This window comes from Tachypleus tridentatus, chromosome 12 (assembly GCF_004210375.1).
Source record: "Tachypleus tridentatus isolate NWPU-2018 chromosome 12, ASM421037v1, whole genome shotgun sequence".
NCBI lineage: Eukaryota > Metazoa > Arthropoda > Merostomata > Xiphosura > Limulidae > Tachypleus > Tachypleus tridentatus.
Genome location: NC_134836.1, coordinates 38,568,890 through 38,585,318, shown reverse-complemented (window position 1 = coordinate 38,585,318; position 16,429 = coordinate 38,568,890). Strand labels below are relative to the sequence as shown.

Below are 16,429 nucleotides of genomic sequence, written 5' to 3'. Positions count from 1 at the left end.
ACAACAAGAAACAGAGAACGTGCAATATAAACAATCATAGACGTAGTTTGAAAACTTCGTGAAAAGGTGCCTTGGAAGAAATAATTTTTTTATTGGCAACTATGGCTTTAATTAAACAATATAATTTAGTTTCTTTCCCAGTACGTTATCTAAATACTGAAACTAAACGCGTAGGTCGGTGTCCTCATTTGACCTTGTATTATTTGGGTAGCTCTACCTTCATTTTCACGTCAGATTGAGCCCTGGTTTGAGATTTAAAAACACAGCCGTTCATATTCAACTGGCATCAGCTATCCCGTTATCCTCTGCGAGTCACGTCAGCCATTTTCATTAAGGTTTGGGCGAGAAGTGTTTTAGTATTAGTATACGATTTAGGAATATTAACAATAATAGAATATAAATTTGGTTTTAGCTTATGTGGTGCGTGTCTTTGTTATCAGGTATGTAGAAGAAAGGTATTGTTGCAGAAGAATGGCTGCATTTTCAAGTGGTGGCCTACACGACAGGTAAAAACATCAAAATAAACATTGAATTTGAATCAATGGATAATATTAACATTTAACATGCTAACTTAGTTGTAATTAATATAGTTTTGTGTTAAGTTTTATTAATTTGATAATGCACTTCAAGACGCTGTCAGTATTCTTTAACGATGAAGCTATGCTTAATGGTAGAAGTAATTTTAGGCGTAAATTAAGTAGGTCCAAAGGTAAAGCTGTGAATTTGATGTTTAACAACACAATAATATTCCGTTGCACGAATGTTTCGGATAACAATTTAACAATTAAATTTTAACTGTAATAAAAACACAGTACCACTGTCGGTGTGGAATTAGCATTTAATTCATTATTACTAAAGTTAATTCGGTAACTAAGTTAAATACAATTAACAAGGCTTTAATGGTCAGATAGCGCTTCATACTGTTTTATAACTATGTTTTAGTACAGTCAGTTAGTTAAGTTTTGTAGATTTGCATTTTAAATTTAAAGTAAAATGACAAACATATATAGTAATAATTGATAGTCTATATTATAAAAAAAAAAGTGAGAACTGTAATCCAAAAACAAAATACTGTTAAATAGTATTATTTGTAATGTTAACATAACTAGTATTTGTGTACTTCAGTAATGTGCTAGTAATACTAGTATTGGTACTAACATTAGACTTGACTCTTTCAATAAAGTTATGTTTAAAATAATAAAAGAAAAAATTTAAAGTTATCTTTCATTTGTGTATTCATGTGCAGTATTTCATCCTAGACTAATAGTTTGTACACACCATTTTTAGGTAAAGTATTTAGCATTTCTAAAGTTTATCTCTACCTAGAATAATCTTGAGTCAAGGTTTTCAGAATTTGAAATATTATCCTTCTCTCCATCTCCTTCATATCTATTGTATATTATTATTATTATTATTATATTTGCACATTATTTAATTACTTTGTATACATTATTAATTTTCAAATGTACACCTACTTTTGTGTCATCTTCTGTGTGTGTATATGTTGATACACACATGTACCCATTTATACAATTGTACGGAGTTAATTCACATTTTAAAAGAACTATGTATAGTTTATCTAAATTATAATAGGTATAAACTCTTCATCAGTTCTCTTTGAAGTTACAGTTATGCAAAAATAGATGCAATGAAAATAAGATTTTTTCATAACTTAAGTTTCTTAAACTACTTGCACATTCTTGAGAGTTGGTATTGTTTATTTAATATCTTGGCTGTTTAAGATAAGCTGGATATATAAGTACACTAATTATGCATTGTATACACAAAATTATGAATTACTTTCAAGTAATTCAAAGCAGTTTTTTTTCTTCAAATTATTGACGTTTTTTGCAGATATTTCCTGTTTTGTTTGGCTTCAATGAGTGATAGTTTTGGTAAAAGGTCTTACAACTGTTTGTTTTAAAATGAAAAAAATCAAAAGTTTAAGAAATGTGAACCTATTTATCAAACCTTTTAAATTTACTGTTCATTACTTCTAAATTTAACATATTCTAAAGGGTAACTACTCTGTCATAAATATTAATCTGTTGTAGCTGTTAATGATCCCTACTCTGTCAATATTTATATTTCTTTCCCTCAGCTATACCATTTCAGCATTTAAAATGAAGAAGATAAAGCATCACTGCTATTAGTTCCTTTTAAATGTCTTAACTTCAATCGGATTCCTTTTAACTCCTTTCTTCAGTGGAAAACAATTTCTGAGATTTGAATTTTTTCTTCTGAAAATCTTTTCAAGGTACTGCCCATGAAGTTTTCTTTGAACCATTTCTAACAAATTGGTATCCTTAAGTTAAATATCCATAAACTGAACACCTTTCTCGTAGTGAGGCCTAAGGCAGTGGCCTCTACAATGTGAAATTACAACCTTTTCAGACTTAAGTATTTCCCTAACTGTAACCTAAATTCCTATTCGGCTTAACATAAAAAAAAAAAGTCGCATTGAGATTGACTGACCAAAACACTAAAATCATTTTTATGTAACACCAGTGAGATTATTTGTTTCAAAATTATACTCATGTTTTAAGATATGATAACCTAGATACACTATTTTATTTTAATAAAAAGACATCTTCCATTTGTTTACCAAACTACAAAATCATCTAAATCCTTTTGTGAAGCAGCAGCATCCTCATCACAGCCAGTATCACAGAAATCTTTATCATAAGTAAATTTAAACAGCATGTTAACTATTTCTTCATCTGTATAATGATTATAAACCAGATGATTTTTGAATTTTTAAACATACCAAATTTGTGCACTTAACCTCAAATGTGTAAGTAGTAACTTCTTCAGAGGATGCCAAAAGATTAGTTAGGCCAAAGTTAAACTGTATTGACTGTTCAAAATTAAAAAAAAACAAAAAAACTTTGTTAAATGAATTTGCATAGTATCTTGTATCAGATGTTCCAAAACATTTCTCACAACTGATACAAAACTGACAGGCCTGTAATTATCTGAATTTTTATCACTTACCTTGAGGAAGAACATAAGCCAAATTTTGATCTTAAACCTGCCCACTGCTCAAGAACTTAAGCATGTAATTTACATATCCAGACCTTAACATCCTTCAAAACCTTTGGTGAAAATATTGTGTGATCCAAGAGCCTTCTCATAAATTTCCCAGTTGTTTTGTAACAAACTTTAGCAAGCAATGTGCACCCATATGTTACCCCCCTCCAAAGTTAATACATACAGTTTGCTGATTGGATTAACAGTTGAACAATAAACAAGTGGTGGGAAAAAGGTTTAGTGCATTAGTATATAATATTATAATAATTAATGTTGATTATTTGGATGGGAGTTTGTGTAATATTAGCAGCACGACTATAATTGACTATAATTGCAGACAGATATCAGTATAGCCAGGTCTTACCTAATGTGCCTTATTATGATAGAATTAGTATTAATAAAAATTGTTCTATACTGGTAATTGTTTTTATGGGGACATTCTTCTAGTAGAAAGCATTGTAATTTATTATGTAAATAGGAAATAAAGCAAAAGTTTTCATACCTCTTTACACCTTTAGTAAATATTGAATGTCAAGTTCTACATATTTTTCATAAACCATCAGAGTTTATGGACCTTTAGTTGAATTAAATATTCTTAATTTCTGTGTAATGTGAACTGCTTGTTTTCTAAGTATAGTAAGGAAGCATGGTGGCATTACTAGGTTTACGATATATATATTTTTTCTACCCCTAGTAACATTCTGTCCTATTCAAGCTTTAATAATTTAAGTGCTTACAAGTTAAGACATATACTAATTTAGCTAACCATTTTTCTCTAGGTTATTGTACAGTTATAAGAATATGACCTACTGTGAATAGACGGATCATTCTTTACTTGTCAGATTTTCAAACATTTAAGTCAATTATTGTTAAGTACTTAGTGGAAGGTAGAATGATGAGAATAGATGTCTTGTTGCTTAGGTCCTGATAACCTTCAGGGTTTCATGTTCCTTTGCATGTTTGTTGCTGTCTTTTTCCTATGTTAATTTTTTGTTGTTGTTACTGTCAGTGTCCTTTGAGCTACAAATTTTTAACTAACTTTTATATGTTTAAATTCTAACTCTTTCTCAACAGTTTTTAACTTTAAATAATATTTGGAATTTATATGTAACAATTATTTAGTGTAATACACAAATAAAATGTCTTCTTTTTCATATTTCTTTTCTGCACATGTGAGAAGTCTTTCCTTTTGAACAAAGCACAGGGTTTACTATTTTCTTTGTTAAATGATTTTTCTGCTCTTTCCAAATAAGAACTTTAAATTTACTTAGTAACTATCAACACTTGAATATATTATCTTTTGATTTTAAAGCATTTCTTTTTTATACATAACTTGGTTATCATTTTGTGATATCACATCAAGTGATTTGGCCGTGTACTAATGAAACACCCTTGGAAACAGTTAAAAAAGAAGTTTTGATATATTTGAGGGCAATCATTGATCATTCTACAATGTAGTAGAATATATAAAGTGGCTTCAGTAGTGGTTTATGGTTGCATGTAGAGATTGCTATTTGAAGCTTTTGTAACATTGTTCAAATGCATTGTGGTAAGTTTCTAATCTTAAGAAAATATTAGAGTTGGTATTTGTTTGTATAGCTTTTAAGCAGTTCTTTTAGAATGAAAGTAGTTAGATGTTTAGTAGTGTCTCTGAAAACTATAGAAATTTTTCTTTGAGAATTATATATATCTTTTGGTATTATTGCATTTGAAATAGGTCAACATGAAGATGACCTAAAAAGATCAAACTGTTATTCTGTACTTTATTTTAATTAAAGTTGTAGTACCTATTTTCAACTCAACTGTCTTTAGAATACATTATCTAGGTTTTACAAATAGTATTGAACTCTGTTACTGGAATCTTTGTTGTTGTTGTTTTTTTTTTTTTTTGCATAAAGTAGTATTGTTGAATCAGTGCTGTCTGTAAACCCTATAGAAAGTTCCAAGACATGGTGATCAACATATAATCAAAGGTGTCCAAATTAGCAGAAGTAAAGTTAAAATAGAGAAAGTCAAATTGCAGTTCACTCAGGAAATTTAGTTTGTGGAAAAAAATGTTAAGTTAGCTGGCATGTGAATGATTACCATTAACAGGTGATATCTTAGTTATTTTTACAGTTTGATAAAGAAAAGTTGATTTGTCAAAGAGTGTTAAAAAGTAATTGAACCCACCTGTATGAACTTTGACGAAAAGGAAACAATTATTGGAAGTTTAGGATACAACTGGGGTAACCCATGAGATAGTGTAAATGTATTATTCACTGATAATATTGTGATAAGAGTGGAGAAAAATAGTTTTGTTTTGTCAGTTAGATTCTGAAGTGATTGAATCAGCTTAAGTGGACTTTTGTCAAGAAAAAGATAATTATTTAGAGTTTGATATACAACTGTGATATCCATAGTGTAATGAAATTTTATACATAGTTTGACTTGTTTTGAATATATTATTTTTAAAATAAGTGGAGTGTGTGCTATCTTTGTATATCTTAGATTTATTGCCAGCAAATTGCAGATACTTACTGTAGAAGAATTGTCAGCCACTAAATTTACATAGAACTCTGACACTCAGTTTCTTCTAATTTATCCTGTTGGGTAAATAAATGCTATTGAAAACATAAAATACATTTTGTTTGTAATTTATGCAGTATATTGTGTTAAGTCAAAGTTAGGGATTAGGTATTCATTTATTTTAACTCTCAAAATGGGAGTTGCCTGATTTAAGGACTTGAAGTACAAGCCCTAATAGCTCTATTGTATTTGACCACTAACCCCAGAAAATAGTGTGAGGCCATGGTAAGAATAGATTTTAAACATAATTTTGTTGTATGTTATTACTGTCTGTAGCAACAGTTGTTTTAAAAGATAAAAGCACATCTGCTGGTGTAGCAGATTGGTCATGAATCTTGCCTGGAGTGCACTTGGGCAGTTTAAAAGCAAGTTTATTACATAAATAAATATATAATTTGACACATTCTTCAGTTTTTCTTCAGTCTCTCACTGTTTGAGAAATTTGTTGCAATAACCCATAATAAAATCCTGAAAAACCTGGACACACTAATGGATTAGGCTACTAATGCAATGACTGAAAAATTTTAATCTGTTTCTTTAAAAAATGTTGAATACTATATATTTTGTTGCAATCAAAGAAAACCCTCCATATTTATTAAATTTAATATGAAACTATTCATGAAGTTTATCTTTGGAGAGTTAAGAAAAATGACACTTGATAAATGAACATAAAAAAAAAAAAATGTTTAAGTGAATGGGAATTTCATCAGTAACTACATCAAAGTATATTGAAATTCAGATGAAAAAAGTTTGTTAGATGTGTTTAAAGGATAATAAATATTTCCTGTTTTACATTGCTTACTCTCTTATCAGTTAATTTTTGATTTTTGTTAAGTAACACCTTATTAACAAATATGAAAAAAATAAAATGGAGGAGAAATATACTGTTGATAGCTAAAAAACCCCAAAAACAACAAATAAAAAAACCAAAACAATAAAGGCATCTCCATTGGTTTAGTTGACACTAAGTCCAGGAAGAAGGAAGGTTGGGTACAAACTACAAGTCTTAAAAATAGTAAATATTTGAATTAACAATGTGTAGTAAGTGACTGCAAAGAAAAAGTGAACATTTTAATTTCCTATAAATTTTAGCATTTTGAAGTTGATTTATGATGTAGGTTTATCAAATCAATGTACAGTTATGTAAAATATGTTTAAGGTAGGCATTTGTGATGATGTTAAAAAACAAGTACTTCTGTTTTTTCAAACAAAACTGAAAATTACCATATTATATTACTTTTTAAACATGAGATGGTCTAATTTAATGTTTAAATAGTGAGTTGTTACTGCATGTTTTATGCTCTTACAGTACGAGTTTTTTTTAAATGTTGTAATTAGATTTTAATATTATGTATTTCTAACAGAGCCGTTAATGGCTTTTTGTTTTCAGACTTGGAATTGCACGGAATGATATATTACATTCAATGGAAAATTTCGATAACTCAGGTAAGAGTGTATGTATATAATATGAAGTTTAAATGGTAGTATGATCAAGTTTAAAGTTAGTGAGATTTGATTAGTTTTGACCCCTATTGGACAATAGTAGGAAACTCTTATTCAAAAAAGTTAGTTTATTATTTTTTGAATATTGGTTTCATTGAAATTTACAGTGGTTTGATTATTAGACATGACAGTAATTAGTGTTAACTGATGATCATAGATAGGTGGTTATCTTGATTATCTGATTTAATTTCCCAGGTATATTACATATAGCTTGTGATATGCTTTTTGTTCAGTGAGCACTTAAGTTTTTGTATATTGTTAATTTGAAAAGCTAAAAATGTTGTCATTACAACAATTGGTGTGTTTAGTGGTTTGGAAATGTTTTTCACCTTCAGAAGAAAATGGTACAGATGCTTTGTAAAATTGTCCTGTAATGTTTACCATAGATATTGTTGCACCTTGTATTGAATTTATATAAACTGTCATGCTTTTCATGGAGTACAATGTGTGTGTGTTTGTAAGATTCTGCCTTTCCTGAACATCCACATTTAGAATCTTTTTAGTTTCTTACAAAGAAGTGTTATGAAAACAATGAATTTCCTCTGTGGAATAATTAATTTTTGTTTTGTTAGAACACTTGGTTCAAAGGACTGTTATTGTACAGAAGGATGAAAAGGGCTATGGTTTGACAGTATCGGGTCATAATCCTGTATTTGTTCAGTCACTGAAAGAAGGTGAGAAGAGTATGTTGTTGCCCATATGCAAATTATTTTTAATAACCTCCAGTCATAAAGTAGGTTTTTGGACTATTTGTAATTTGCAGTCAAGACGGTACAGTGTGTTTATTAAAATCATTGAATTGTCAAACATACTGTCAAAGAGAACCTCGGGTACTCGACAATTACTTCTAATTGTTTGTTTATATCGTATGTAAATCCATGCATTTTTGAAAGTATTTTGCTAGCTGTTAAATGTTTTTTTTGTTTTGTTTTTTAAAGTCAAGTATTGAGTACCACTTTTCACCTTGTATTAATAAAGATTAATTTCTCTTAAAAGGCAGCATATTTGAAATGCAGACACTTGAAAAACATGGCTTAATAATTATGGGACTTTTGAAAGTGTAATTAGGTTTTTGATCAACTGATTATTTAAGCAATAAGAACCAGTACATAATTATTTATTACTCTTGCACATGAACAATGTAGCCTTTTACTGAAGGAAGTTTTCTTGCACATACTATAGTAGGCCTAGTGATGTTATGCACCAGGACACTGTTACAAGAAATGGTTCAGTAACATATTATCTAAAGCATTAAAACTAATATAATATTTATCTTTCCCCATCTTATACTTGCCTATTTTTTGCTTTTACTAATACATGTTGATGACATTGTCATGATTTTTAACTTTACCCAAAGGCTTGTCCAAAGTAATAAACCTGTTATCTCAAATTATGAGTTGTATACAGTAATTCAGTTGTCAGAACTGTTACCTTAATAAAATAAATGAATAAAGAGGGAAGTTATTAAGTTAATTTTGTCTTTCTGTGGAATACAAATAATCGAAAATTACTAGTAATGTAGAAGACAGAAGCCCTGCATACCCTGGCAGTAAATTGTTCATATTAAGAAATTTTACAAATCTGCAATCTAGTGTATCTACACAAGAAATGAAAGGAATGCATAGCAAGTAGGTTATGAGAAACAAATTTATCACAGGTTTCAAACAGTGTTATAATTTTAGTGACTCAAGAAATTTAGTGTTAAAGTTGGATTTTGCAGTTTTTGACTTTGCCAATTTTACAAGTTTACTGGTTTGAAACTGTTTTAGTTACAAGTTAGTAAAAAAAAAAAGAATTCTGCAAAGTTAACAGATTTGTATCTAGGCAGCAGGAAGTTTAACCATTTTTGGCTATTGCAATAATAATTAGAATGGTCTAGAAACTAAAAATTGAAGCTGAAGTTATTTTTAAAAATTAAAATTATTTCAGTTAAAATAGTTGGTAAAGGTTTTATATTTTGTGGAAAACTTTGAAACAATTTCTTAGAATTTATTTAAAGTGACAGTGTGGGATGTGATGTATATATCGAGGAGACAACAGGAGAAACCTACTCGAAATATAGAAGACCTAATTTTGTATGTGTGTGTAAAGCCATTGGATACACAGAATTATTAGAGTTAATGATGTAATAATTTATGAACTATATTATTATTAGGATTATAGATAAGAATAAGATAAGTGTGTGCGTACCCATTGTTTGACCATTTAATATATGTATTTTATTTGCAGTATTATCTTTCCATCTTTAGAAGCATGACATTTTTGCCTCAAAGCAATGTACAGCACCTTAATTGCCTATTATTATTTAAAAACCTTGATGTATTTAAACATTCAACTTGTATGATATCTTAATTTAACAATTACATTTTATTTCTGCTGATTCCATGTGCTACTATATATCTGTTGTATGCTTACTTCAAAATTTCTTTTGTTTGATTACCCTTTGTGGTCTCGTAGCCTTTTCCTTCATCAAAGTTTAAAATTGTCATAGGAATGGTATCCCATCATGCTGCGAACATTGAAATAACTTATAATTTACCTTTTTTGTTGTTGTTGTTGTGAGTTTTCTACCCTGTTTGTATCTGTTTTAATAATCCACAACAGTCTTTGTATAATTTTTAAGGGTGATAGCTGCATTCATCAAAGTTCAAACATTCCCTTAAATTTTGTAATTCCAGTTAAAAAAAAAATAGTGTAGAGAAGTTTAAAAAGTATTTTTGTTTTCTGAACATTATTACACATAGTGTATTTTAACAAATGCTGTAGTTGTTTACTAAACTTACATTAAAAAAAGGTTTTGAGGCTTGCCATTTTAAATGTTTGCCTGTGTTAATTGTGTGAAAGGTATATTAAAGATGTTTTTCATGTTTTCAGATGGTGCAGCTGCAAGAGTTGGGGTGCAGGAAGGAGACCGAATAATAAAAGTATGTTTTTATTTTCCTTTGCTCCTACTGTTCTGGCTATAAAATGGATGAATTAGGAAAAATGTAATATATTATGATTTCACTGTAGATAATATTAATTTTATTTTGCAGTGTTTCTCATCTACAGATTATATTTTCTAAAATGAACTTTTAAGATTTTAACAAATTTATAATTTGGTATTTAAAGAACATTTCATTCGTGTCTATTCCAATATGGAGACTCCCCAGTATATGTTGCACCAGATTTAAAATAGGTCTTTTTAGTTATCAAATTAATCAAAGCAAAATACACAGTAAGTACATCAAACTTGTGAATGGGCCACATATGGTTAAGAAACATTTGTTTAATGTTCTTGTATGGTATAATAAATTGTAATCTGACATTTCAGATGGTTAAAATAGAGCTGTGTAAGAAACCTTCCAAATCAGTCATCATTTAATATGTTAATTAAGTAGTTTGATGCTGAAAGTTATTCAGAAACTAGTATATAAAGATAAAGACACCTGAATGTTATACCATTCTTTGTTGTATAATTCATTCTCATCATGAAACTACTATGAAATATTAAAATATGAAAGGCGAATTGTGTGTGTATGGGATTTATAAGTTATCACAAGTTTGTTGTTAACTAAATTCCATATACAGTTTTATAATTTTCACGATTCAACAAATTATACTGTCAAATGTCGTGTATCTGACATCTGATCACTATGAAGCTTTCAGTGTTTCAGAGTATGCACTACAGGAATAACAAACTACTTGATTAATTTTCCAATTTTTATGACTGACAGTTATTGCAATTTTCCCCCTTAGTACTATTTTTATGGCTAGTTCCTTAGCTGTCTTTACCATGAAAGTTTTGGGGCATGGTTGAAACTTGAAACAACTACAAATAAATAGTTGGATATTGGAACTATTTACGTGAAATAGTTGTCCAGTAGGGATAGATTTCTGGAATATTTTATCTCTTTGTTCAGTAGTTCTACTTGGTGAATGACAAGCAGTTTATCATTTTCATGAATTCAATGAAACAAATGCTACACATATTGAGGTGACGTTTTATTTGAAACGGGAAAATTAAATTGTATACACATTATATACGTGTACACTTATTTATTACTACTTTCTTTTAGCAAAGATTATTTACAAACTTTAGATTTCCATTGTTGTGTTTTTTAGACTTAATTCAATTGTAGATTTAATACGTTATAAAATGCACAACAACATATCTGATGTAAATTATCGTCATAAATTGTATATTCATTTTTTGATCAACTGTAGGTCAATGGAACTTTGGTTACCCAGGCTAACCATAGTGAAGTTGTAGAACTTATAAGATGTAAGTATATTTAGTCACTATTATTAAGTTTTGATAGAACTACCAACCTTAAATTTATTTCTATTGGAACAATTTGAAAAAGAAACAATAAGGTTTTGTAGTTCTTGTATATTTTATTGCATTTAATTTGTAGTCATTTAAATTTACAATTAGGTTTTATTATTTTTGGAAATATGCAGTGTATATGATTATGAAAACTTCTGTCAATATGCTAATTTTTTAACCATGAGAAATGATATTTGCTTATTAAAACATTGATTTTGAAATGTGTAAAATATTTTGTATTTTTCTTGAAAGGAAATTTTAATAATAAAGTAATATATTTTTAGTGCTTTATTAACTGCTCATTGATGGTTAGTAATGTAAATGGGATGTTGCAGTATTCTGATAAAAGCTCGCTTCAACACTACATAATAACTACAGGACCTCTTAAACTATAAATTCGACTTCTTTATGTGATCACAATTTGATTTCTAGTGCAAAAAGAAAATGCACACTAAATATCGTGGCAGTTTATTAATTCTGTTGCACATAACCCATGTAACCATTAGTCTCAGTTTTTTTTATTACACTTACTATATTTGGCATTCTGATGTCTTGTGCTAGACTAATTTACTGACAGAATTGATGCAATGAAAAAATAATCTGAAGCACTAAACCTGCTATAAATACATAGTTACCTCACTGTAATTTATATATAAACTTGTGTCCTCCTTTTACTAATTTATGTATACATGTTTAAAAATAACCCAAAACAAACATCAAGGTTTTTACCTTTCCCAAAGAAGGGAGGATGATATTATTTTAGTTTTTGAAATAGTTTTGGGTAACTAAACTTGTAAGCTCTTGTAAGTGGAAAATTAACTGCCAAGGCAATTATTTCACTTAAAGAATTAAAAATGAGGGGTATGGGACTTTAAGATAATCTATTTTTGTGGCATACAAATAATAGAAGATTACCAACTTACAAGGCAAAGCTCTAGTTTGTACCAAGTTGCTTCAAAACTTAATTTTACAACTTGATAAACACAGTGAAGGAAGAGAACTGTGTGATAAATATATTGGAAGAAAAATTAAAATATCCGATATTTAGAAAATTTCTTTTTCCCTGCATTTCATGAACTTAAATTGAAAATAAAAAGTGCATATATGTGAATTTTACAATTTTTCATATCACCAACATAAGTTCACTGTTTGCAAACTTTGAACTAAAAGTAACCCTCAGACAAGTACATAGGTTGGTAGCTTAGCCTTGTTCACTAACAAGCTTTATTTGATCAGGTTGGAACTTAACAGTTTCTACTTTCTTGAATGATAATAATTACAACAGGGAGTAAAAATTGAAAAATAAGTGTTTGTTTTTATTTCATTTCTTCATCAAACATGCTTATGAAACCTGCATCTAAAGATTAAAATTTTAATGTCTCAACATTTCTATTATAATTTTACTTTGGAGGTACTTTTGAGGGAATAATTTTTCAAAACCTTATGCCATTAGTTTATTTGTGATATCGAACTGCAAAGGGGTAAACGACAACAACATTGAAATGCCTATTTGTTCTTGTAGATTGTGTGTGATTTTGTAATGTAATCATCATTGTTAACTGATACCGGTTACTTGTCAATTTAGTGGACAAAAATAAAATTTTCTCACATTTTTTAAAATTAAATGTTGGGTAATTCTAGCCAAAGTTTTGGCTTCGAAGGTTTGTAGATAAGTAATTTGTGCCTAATTTGATAATTACCATGTTGCAGTTTTTAGTAGTTTGTTTCTCACTTGAACTACTGTTTCCACCAGATTTAAAATTGGTAGTATTTAGACTTGTTTTATGTTTCTAACCATGTCATTTACCTCTCAACCGTCCATGTACATGTATCGGAACCCCTTGTAAATGTTTTACTGTGCAAGTAACTGTTAAATTCAAAATGTAAACACCTTTAATATCAGTGTATGTGAATGAATTTAATAACAAGTTTTATGATTTAAAGTTTCATTTTAGCCAAGTTTTAAGTCTTTGATTCTAAAATAGACCTTTTAAAATAATATTTCAAACTTAAGATGTATCTTCACATGACCAATGAGCTGTGAAAATACTGGGATGATGCACTTAAATCTTGAATAATACAATGTAGATGTATGTTTATACAATGAAATGTTTAGATAACCATTTGGCTCTTTCAAAGTTTTCTTAATGAATACAGTTGGAACATGTAATAAATTGTTGCAATTTCTGACAAGTGCCATGACCACTTTCAACAGATTTTTTTTAGGTTAATAGTCTGCAATATAGATGTTGCATATTTTACATTACAAATGATTTATGTTACAGTATAATCTAACAATGGTTATTTTAAAATTGATGATACTGTGGTTGGCTGTTTCTTACCTAAATATATTGTAGTTAGTGGTACAGTTTAAATTATATTTTCATCATAATGTTATATTTTAGTTAATAACTTATTAGTTTGTTTTAAAATGCATATGGGTCATTCCATGCCAACTTATTCTGAAAAACTTTTTTTCCCAGTTCATGTCATAGATTTTGTTAAAATTCAAGCATAAACTTCATTTTGATTTGTTCATCATGCAAAATCCTAAAGCTGTACTTTGAATAGTTTTTTAGATATGGTTTTTTAAAGATTGCCACTCTGAAGCAAAAACCTGACCTTGTATTTTATTGCAAATCTGTGCAGTATGTCATAACATCAACAAAAAACCATGGAAACTCAAGATTCACCAATTGTAAATGATATGAGTGTCCATTTACATGATGTTGAAGTTCATAAATTTGTGAAGATCAGTCTTAGGTTTTTGGAAGTGTACAAAATTTACATGAGAGTTACTGCTATTCCACATATTTTGAAGAAGCAATGTTTTTATAACAGATTAGCAATGGTAATGCTTCAAGAATTTTTAATCCTTTTTTTTTTTTGACACATAGTACTGTCTTTCATTTTTAGTTGTTGGAGGATCTGTCAGACACAGAACTTCTTGTAAAGCTCCTAAGAAGTAATTTGTCTTGCTGGACATTTGAATGATTTTGCTGCGCCATGAGGATACATGAAATTTACCAATATGTCACCATCAGCATCTGATGTTTCCATAACTTTCCTAGGTTGCACAGTCTCTTACTGATTACATTTGAATTCTCAGATTCTGCTACTGGTTCCATTTGTGTTTTTAGGATCTGGGCAATGTATGAAGTGTCATCTCTTGATATTCTTGTAACTTTCAGTGTTATATGTGAAGTTAATACATAACAATGCTGGCTTCAAGTAGCAGTGACTGTTTGGCTTTCTCAAATCTTTGGCTTAAATTTGTCGATAAGTACATCCTCTTTTGGAACATCTATAGAACAACTGCACATTGGGTAGATTATGGCAACCCCAGCCATATAATTGCTTTGGAGTTAGTTTGTGTTCAGTAGTAACAGCCTGAAGACTTGCCTTACTGCTTCACACTTAATAGCACCCCCCTATGCCTTCTCATGCATTTTTTCCATGGCTTGTTGCAAAGAAATGCCATTCTGCTTCATGTCTAAAATCATCCTTGTGACAGACAAGATTACTGAAATTTTTGAAGGTTTTATATTGTAATGCATCACCATCAGAGAACTAGTGCATTTTGTTGATGCCAGGACATATTCCTTTTAAGAAGGTCAGAGCTTCTTGCTGGAAGTGATCACTGATGACACGCATACTAACATCACTGGTATTACCATTGTTGTTTCTATAATAAATCAAAGGGATGAAGAGTGGCTTGGGTGTTATCCCAATGAAAACCTTGTGCTGAATCCTGTATTGTAAAACTAAAATTTTCTGTGAAGTCAAAATGACAACAGCCTCTTTTGGGTACATTTTCTGTTTAAGCTGGGCCAGGAAAGCTGACTGGTGTTTTGCTATGAAATGGTGGCCAATTAACTTATTGAGCTTTTCCACTAGTAATTCTGAAAATTCATGATAACTGTTTCTGACGTCTTGCAAATTTGTATAATCTGTTGTGGTCCAGTGCTTGTACTGAATTCGGTCATCAGATGAAATGTCATTTTCCCTAAATATATTTTCCAAGTACTGATGTAAAGCTTCAACATTTGGACAGTTAGTGTATCTATGTAACATGCACATCTTATCATTTGTGGAATAATGCAAGTTTTGCCATCAAGTCCATGTAGGTAATATGATTTTCTGTTGGTACTGGAAGAGCATGTATCATCTGCTTTACATTTTGGTGTATCATAATGCACATACTGAATGTGTTCCTTGGCATCCAACTGTAATGCATTCCAGTGGCCTCGAGGTGCAATATTTTGACAAACCAACTTTGTAATTAGGAAACACTTCTTTGTAGTTTTCATAGTTCAATGAGATTCATTAGAATGAGTCTTTTCTTTTTTCTGATGTGGATTCCCTCTTCTTTTACAGACTTGTAATCCTTGGCACCAAGGAAAAGCCCTAGAATGCTGTAATTTTCACTTCAGTATCCTTTGACAAAGGTCTGCTCTGCTTAGGTTCTGTATCACCCAAAATGACCTTTTTTTTTTTTTCAAGGTTTACTTTGTGTTCACTCAATTGAAATTCTCCTGCAGTTTTTGAGATTTTCCAGCTGTGTGGTGCAAGAGTAAGCATCTTAATTTGCTTTTGATGTGAAAAGATTTTGATTTCCTCTTTAAGCAGATCTATCAATCTATCCCTGTCTTTGCATTTTTGGCAGATCACTTCTTCTGTAGTAGCAGATTTCCATTGTTAGACATTCACCAGTTTCATTTTTTACTACCTGCTACAATTTGGCACATTTATGTTTTCCATAGCTGACTTTATCCCTTTAACTTAGTGTTAGGCTTCAGAAGAGAAAATTCAGCAGATGTTAGGGTCTCCTTGAAACTTTCCAATTTCGAAGCATATAGTGATGGAGTAGCTGCTGCTCTATGTTAAAGTTGGTTTATATTCTTCCCAGCCAGTTGTATCTGCATCATCATCATTTTCTGTACTCCTGAAGTCCTAGTTCTTCTGAACACAAGAAGAGCACCACTTCTGTCCTGGTTTCACAGGTTTACCTGTCTGTGC

General features: G+C 29.9%; 1 protein-coding gene across 3 annotated transcripts in view; it reads left to right on the top strand.

Moving 5' to 3' along the window:
- The first annotated feature begins 296 nt into the window (after positions 1-296).
- The window catches only part of LOC143233070 (rho guanine nucleotide exchange factor 11-like), a 115,135-nt gene continuing 99,002 nt past the window's right edge, over positions 297-16,429 (top strand). The window contains exons 1-6 of one of the 3 annotated variants that reach the window (XM_076468952.1): positions 297-506; positions 2,102-2,257; positions 6,989-7,044; positions 7,674-7,775; positions 9,976-10,025; positions 11,308-11,365. In XM_076468952.1, coding sequence (XP_076325067.1) covers positions 7,023-7,044; positions 7,674-7,775; positions 9,976-10,025; positions 11,308-11,365 — 232 coding nt within the window. In that variant the 5' untranslated portion in view covers positions 297-506; positions 2,102-2,257; positions 6,989-7,022. The remainder of the gene's footprint in view (positions 507-2,101; positions 2,258-6,988; positions 7,045-7,673; positions 7,776-9,975; positions 10,026-11,307; positions 11,366-16,429) is intronic. The other 2 variants (XM_076468951.1, XM_076468953.1) reach the window with 2 other exon arrangements.